The sequence below is a fragment of the Coenobita brevimanus genome, chromosome 26 (genome assembly GCF_032717465.1).
Source record: "Coenobita brevimanus isolate Jiangsu-jjx chromosome 26, ASM3271746v2, whole genome shotgun sequence".
In the NCBI taxonomy this organism is placed as follows: domain Eukaryota; kingdom Metazoa; phylum Arthropoda; class Malacostraca; order Decapoda; family Coenobitidae; genus Coenobita; species Coenobita brevimanus.
In genome coordinates, this window is record NC_136979.1 from 7957648 (window position 1) to 7960196 (window position 2549).

The 2549-nt window shown below is 47.0% G+C and overlaps 1 protein-coding gene across 1 annotated transcript in view; it reads right to left on the reverse strand.

Moving 5' to 3' along the window:
• Sans (SAM_USH1G_HARP domain-containing protein Sans) overlaps positions 1-2549 on the reverse strand; it is an 88433-nt gene extending 85884 nt beyond the window's left edge. The window contains exon 1 of the mRNA XM_080268159.1: positions 2460-2549. Coding sequence (XP_080124285.1) covers positions 2460-2479 — 20 coding nt within the window. The 5' untranslated portion in view covers positions 2480-2549. The remainder of the gene's footprint in view (positions 1-2459) is intronic.

Genomic DNA, 2549 nt, shown 5'->3' on the forward strand with positions numbered 1-2549 from the left:
TCTTGATTGTTCCTGCTCCCATTCTCTCTCTCTCTCTCTCTCTGCCTTTCCCCTTTTCTCCCTGGTGTTCTCTCCTCTCACCAAAATCTCCTCTTCCCCTGCCCTTTCGTCCAGTCTTCCTCCCTCCCCATTTTTCTTTCATCCGCCTGCCCCTCCCTCCTTCTCCATTCATCTAATTTTGTGTTCTCCCCCATGAGGAGCGTAGGAGCCCGGGGCAAGGCAAGTTGGTCCTGACATTCAAGATGAGAGTGACGAGCCTCACTCATCCCTGAGTGGCATTACGTGAGCTGTAAACCCTAACCATCCCTTGGATATAAACCTGCACCGGCTCAATCCGATTGGAACACCTTAATTGCCTATTAAACCATCAGGCGCCATATTTTGGTTATATGGTTACCACCCATCGTAGTAAATGGTTTCCTGGTGTACAGGAAACCATCTGGCTTGTCACTCAGTGTAGAGTCACCCATAGACAGAAGTAAGAGGAAAGGATGAAGGAAAGAAAGACAGAAGAGGAAGGAAGGAAGAGTGGAATGGGCAGGCACTCGAGAGCAGTAATACATCGAATGAGTGGATGGTGAACGGCCCCACCTACCACTCCTTCTTCACCCCTTTTATTCCCTGCTTACTTCCCCCTCTTCTTCCTTCAACGTCTTCGCTCGCTGCCCCATCCCTTCCCTGCCAGTGTCCTCCCTGCCCCATTCCTTACCTCCTCCTTCCTCTCCCTTCCTCTTTCCCTCTTGTCCCTTCTCCACTTCCCCATCATCCACCCCTTCTCCATCATCCACCCTTCCTTCCCTGTACTATCTTCCATTTCTTTCTCTTTTCCCTCCCTCACCAATCCCTCCCTCTTCCCTCTCCTTTAATCATTCTTCCCCTCCCCTACATACTTGCCCTATCTCCCCCTCTCCTCCCTACCTACCTATCCCATCCCTCCCCCCTCCCCTTTCCCACCTTGTTTCACCTGGCCGGAAGCTGCCCAAGGAGGCTTCACTCAGGCTTCCCTCCCCACACGTGCACACCCACCCCCTCCTCTCTCCTCCTTACCTGTCCCGCCTTCTCTTCCTTCACCCCTCCTCTACCCCCTCCTCTCTCCTCTCCTCTTCCCTTCCCCTCACCTTTACCCCCTCCTCTCTCCTTCCCACCTGTTCTCTCTCCTCCTTCACCTCATCCTCATCTCCTCCTCTCCCCTCACCTCTTCCCTTTCCCTCACCCTTACCCCCTCCTCCCTTCTTCTTACCTGTCTTCTCTCCTCTTTCTTCACCTCATCTTCACCCCCTCCTCCCCCTCCCACCTCTTTCATCTCCTCTTCCCTTCCCCTCACCCTTACCCTTTCCTCTCCCCTACCCACCTGTCTCCTCCCTACTCCCACTCCCTCCATTCCCCTCATCTCACCTCCCTCCCTACCACACCTGCTTTCTCTTTCACTCTGCTGTCCTTTCTCTTAACCTTTACCCAACCAAAGCTCTACAACTGTAATCTCAATCTAGTATAGTTTATGTGTTCTAACTTCACTAAGTCTGCATTCATCTCAGTTAAGTTTAGCGTAATCTCACTTATCTTATCTCGTCTGCCATGAAAAGTTAACCGAACATAACCTAACCTATCCATGAGTAATTTGAACCTAATTTAACAGATCCCAGCTTAATCCACCACGGCCGTACAGTATCATAACCCACCCATTACCTTTTTAACCCGAGGACTTTTATTTTATTCTTGCTACTGCTCCATAATTCTCTCATATTAGGGTAAATCTTGAATGATAAGGGGATCAGGGAGTCTTCATTATCCCCTTCAGTACGAGTTGTTTTTCCTGCAGCTGAATGAAATAGTTTGATAGTAGAAAAAGAAAAAAGTAAAAAGGTCATCGCTGTGAAAAGTTTATGGAATATATGAAAAAAAAAGCGTGAATGATAAACCTGCGATTATTTAGTTATTTGCTATTTCAACATTAGACCCGTATAACTCTGTCCTCTCGTATCTGACCTACCTGATTCCCCTTATCTCTAATCATATGATGACCTAATCAGCTTCGATGTAAACCTATGATAACAACAAAAGCAAATTTAGAGAACTTTGTCATAACCTCAGCTTTGCTTTGAGTTTGATATACTGTTGATTGATTTTATGACCGGTGATGAGGCACATGAGAGCCGCATTTTCAGCTGCAATCATTTTATCGGAACGTGGGCTTCTGATAATGTTCATTGATAGCAGCCCTTATCAGTGACTTCATTATTAAGGACGTAACAACATATTGGTCATGTTCTAGTCTAGAATAATATCGTACTTATGAAAACTCTTAAACATCTCAACACGTGTTAACTGTATAAGCTTAAAGATGACACTAAACCCAAGCAGATACATGGAAACTTTTGAACTCTGGTCAGTGGCAGCATTATTAGATTGGTATAACACTAGTCTGCCTCTGCGTTAAGCTGGGGTGGTATTTGTCTTACCTGTGAAACCTGTCAGACATCTCGATGCGTGTTACTCCATAAGCTCTCAGACGACACTAAACCCAAGCCACAGGGGCAGCTCTCACACAC